General features: G+C 46.6%; 1 protein-coding gene across 1 annotated transcript; it reads right to left on the reverse strand.

The window, feature by feature from the left end:
• Nucleotides 1–317: 317 nt before the first annotated feature.
• Nucleotides 318–3,207, reverse strand: LOC132263162 (sodium-coupled monocarboxylate transporter 1-like). The gene is made up of 6 exons (XM_059762784.1): nucleotides 2,641–3,207; nucleotides 2,457–2,574; nucleotides 2,335–2,402; nucleotides 2,113–2,267; nucleotides 1,226–2,056; nucleotides 318–1,162 (listed from the first exon to the last, which is right to left on the reverse strand). The coding sequence occupies exons 1-6, from the start codon at nucleotides 3,028–3,030 to the stop codon at nucleotides 880–882; spliced, it is 1,845 nt and encodes a 614-aa protein (XP_059618767.1). The 5' UTR covers nucleotides 3,031–3,207; the 3' UTR covers nucleotides 318–879.
• Nucleotides 3,208–4,323: the final 1,116 nt, after the last annotated feature.

Here is a 4,323-nt window from a genome sequence, read left to right on the forward strand (position 1 = left end):
CCATCATCCATCAGAGTGGCCAGGCATTGTAGTGGCTTCGAGATAATTACTGAATCAAATTTCAATTCTTCCCTATCTCGCTACTGTGCGGTGTTCAACACAATCCCAATAATTCCAACATCCAAATTATCCGATTGTTTGATTTCTGCCGCTCCTCCGAGATCAATTGCGAGGTCATTCCGCGAGCTAGCCATCCTTCCTGAATTGCAAACTGCAACATTCTCATCGCGAGATGCACTCAAAGTCCGAAGCACACCGCGTGGATTCACCCAAGTGACCTCAAAAGCATTTCACTGCTCGCCAGACACAAAGACCGAACCACTCGGTGCGCCTCTGAATCAGTCACTTTTTATTATTTGACAATTCAGATATTATTTCTGAAGAGGAAGACGATGACAGGTCTGTGATTATTTTTTTTATTCCTTCCTCATGCCTCTCTTCCCCAGCCAAACTGCCCATCATTTGCCCACAAAAGAAGAGTCTCTGGCTTTTTTACACCACACAACAATCGTACAATCACTTCTCTGAGTGCGCCAGCGAAAGAAATCAAATAAACAACTAAATAAGTTTAATCGAAAAGTTAAATTATTCTCCATGTCTGAGAATTGAGAATGTCTTTTGGGAACTTGGCATTGTTGTGTGCTGGAAAAAGAAGGTGGAAGGGGATATATTTTTCGTTCAATCCTCCTCCTGAATGGCTTGAAGGCATTTCAATCATCACCCAAGTATCAGCCTCTGCTGAATGATTTGTTCTTGCAGAAAAAGGAAAAGTTGATTGTCATCTCCAGTTGCTTCTTCCGACAACCCTCAGAATCAATCATGTTCATGTCTTACAGTGCTATAATTGATCTTAAACAGTACACACGACGAGAGGTTGTTCTACGACGCCACGCTTTTCAGATCGATTGATTCGACTTTGGAGTGATCTTGAGTCGAGAGAGCCGCATCGTTTGTTCCCATGCTCTGCGATGCGTCCGATTCGTGGGATTTCTTCCAGATCAGGCGTCGAACAAAGGGAGCCAGCAAGTTGGGCTTCAGCTGCGACGGCTTGTTGGCTCCGATGATGAAGGAGACGATCAGGGACACGATGATGGTGAGAACGCATCCCAGAAGAACGTACCACAGATAGGAAATGTGATAGATCAAGAAGCCTTGATCCTCCCTGAAAAACAAAGAACTTCAGTCGTCAATTCTAGGGCGAACGAAAGCCATAAGAATTACTCACGGCGGTATCGGTGGTATTTCCTCAGTAACATTGACAGCAAGCATGCTCATGGCTTCTCCGGGAACGAAGGTGTAGGTGCAGCCATTAGTCGCTACTGGTTTCGTGGGGAACGTGAGTTCTCCTGAGGCGATAGCAACTTGAGCGTTTAAGCAAATCCACGCCATTATCACCAGACTCGTGACAGCTCCTACTAAGACTCCCGTTCCTTCCACCCAAGGAATCATGACACCAATGGTGAACACCCCCAACAGAGGTCCGTTGGTTATCGAACCTAAACTCATGGACAATTGAAGAACTTGCCCGAGTCTCTCCACAACAAAGACCAAACAAACGCAAAGCGTCCCCAAAACAACCACAACTCCTCGCATGATGTAGGCTGTCTTTCTCTCGGACAGCTGCTCTTTGGAGAAGGCTCTGAAGAAGTCCTCCAGAAAGACCGCAGACATAGAATTGAGTCCGGTGGAAAGGGAACTCAGGGCCGCACTGAAGACTCCGGCCACGAAGAGTCCGGGCAGTCCGGGAAAGTCTCCAAGGATGTCCATAACCAGCAGAGGTAGAAGTTGGTCCTTAGCCTTAGCCAGCTTGGTGGTCAAGGGATCGCAGTCGTGGTAAGTGGCGTAGATCAGGAGTCCGCAGTAGCAGCAAAACACCACGAGACATGACACTCCGATTGTGAAGATCCACAGCGATTTCCTGGCCGCGGAGAGCGACGGAAGGGAGAGATATCGCTGAATCATATTCTGACTGATGGCATTGCTCTTCAGCCAGTACGTCATTCCTCCCAAAACCACCGAGAAGAAGGTGTTTCTGGTCCGAGGATCGAGCGTGAAGCTGCAAGAAAGAAGCATTCAATTGTAGGCCAGAGTTTGCTTGTTCTGAATCCTTACTCAGGTCCTTCGATTCGTCCACTCTCAACCGCCCTTTGCCAGAGAACTTCGAAACCCCCGATATTTCGAGTGCCCTTGATAATCACCAGAATGATTGCGCCAAACATGAGAAAAGTTTGAATAACGTCCGTCCACACGACGGCTTTCAGTCCACCCTGAAATGACATCATTCAGATTTTAGCCAAGGACAATTTGATAAGATTCTGGTCTATTTTTACTCACGACACAAGTGTAGAAGATACACACAATGCAGACCAGTGGCGTGATGAGGTGCACATTTATTCCAGTAACTACGGAAATAGAGAAGTTAATTGGGGAGAATGTTTAAAATTAGAACGACTAACCTTGGTTGAAAGCCAAAGCCGGAACGTAGATGACAATTGGAAGCCATGCCATGGTTCCTAGGATGAACATAACTGATCCCAGCAAGCGGATTCGCTTGTCAAAACGCATCTCGAGGTACTGCGAAGGGAAGGAAGCTTTAAGAAATATCGAGGGAGTTTCGGAGTGTGAAGAGTCTTAAGTTACTTCATATGTGGAGGTAAGTTTGAGGTCATGAAACACTGGCAAGAAAATGTAGGTCATAATCACTGCCACACAGTAAACTCCGATGAGAATGTACATGTATTGCACGCCGAAGATGTAGATCTCCGTTGGAGTGCCGAGAAGGGTGATTCCTGAGATGTATGTGGCGATCAGGGACATTGCAATGGGGAAGATGCGCATCTTTCGCCCCCCGACGAGGTAGTTGTCCGCCTCCTCCACACCCTTCTTGGGCTTCTTCTTCACGAAGCCGAAATACACGCCAATCATGGCGCAGCTGACCAGCATGCAGCCGAAGACCAGGTAATCCGGCCATCCGAACCTCTGCAGGCTGATCTTGACCTCATCGACGCCAACAACTCCCTTCAACTGCATGTTTTCCCCTGCGATTTTCGCACTTTGTCACTTCTTACAGTCTCAAGCTATTCTCTGTTCTAACACGCGCCGAAGTATCGATTCAGCACGAGATTCATATCGCTCTCTCTCTGCACTTTTTCCCGTCCCAGCTCAGCTCTGTGCACTTTTTTGCTCACCCGCGACGATCGATGCGAGAAGACTGATAAGACGACACCACAGCCATGTCACATGTATCCCTCATAGTCAATCTGTGTAAAGTTGGGATTGGACCATTAACAAGAAAATTGGTCCCATTATCGTTGATTCCGCCAAGTGTGTTTGTGTTCCTCAAACCTCACGAATCTGCTCAACAGCACGTAGCATTTCGCGTTGATTCTGTCGCCTTTGCTGGGCCACGGAGACAATCGAGGGGAAGTATTTGTTGCAAAAATCCAAGATGCAGTTGAGGTTTTATCGGAGAAAGTTGCAAAATTGCCACTTACGTCCTGACAATCTTCTTCCTATTTGACATTTCTATGTCTTGTCACGTGGATGTGGAAGTATTCTTTGTCTTGGAAGCGCATTGTTCACCATTTGCAATCCCCTGGACTTTATTTTCGACTGAGAAAGACTCTATGGCGACTTATTTGCCCCCTGAATGTGGAATTTCGCAGAAACGGATAAAGCTCGCGTTCTCTCACTCAATTTCCCCCAAATTAACCCAGTGACGACTGTCAATGATGAGCGATGGTGAGAATTATGCAATTGGCGGTGATTCGGTAGCAAGAAGCACTATCATCCGCCTCGCTAATGTCTTCTATTTTTCGCCCAAACAGCCGACAATGTGGCGAAATATCAATTATCGGCACGCGAATGTTCACCTCGAGCATTTTCCTCAGAAAATTTTACCGACTGTGGCGAGCAAAAAGCCAATTTGGATGATTCTTTTTGCCCACTCGACTGTGTGGCTCTTTCTTGTCTTGGGAGCGCAATTGGCGTAATTGAAATGAATCTGCCTTTGAATTGAGAGGCCTCTTCGCGCTCAAGTCGCAGTTTTACGCGCAGTCCAAGATGTGTCACCCAATAGAGAAATTCTTTCAGGTTTTCATTGAATAATTGCGTGTCATGTGATTGTATTGTCGCCTCCCTGGAGGTTGCTTTGTGCAATTGATTGAGATATTGCGTACTTTTCTTATTTCTAAAACCACACGCGCGCTCGCGGAGAAAGAATCTGGAGAAGATCAACAAGTTAATGTGCTGAAATGTGTCAAGAGACACGCCAAATGGGGACAAATATCGGAGAGCTTCATATCCTCTCTAGAGTCGTTCCAA

Source organism: Phlebotomus argentipes, unplaced genomic scaffold, assembly GCF_947086385.1.
Source record: "Phlebotomus argentipes unplaced genomic scaffold, Phlebotomus argentipes genome assembly contig_2, whole genome shotgun sequence".
Lineage (NCBI taxonomy): Eukaryota > Metazoa > Arthropoda > Insecta > Diptera > Psychodidae > Phlebotomus > Phlebotomus argentipes.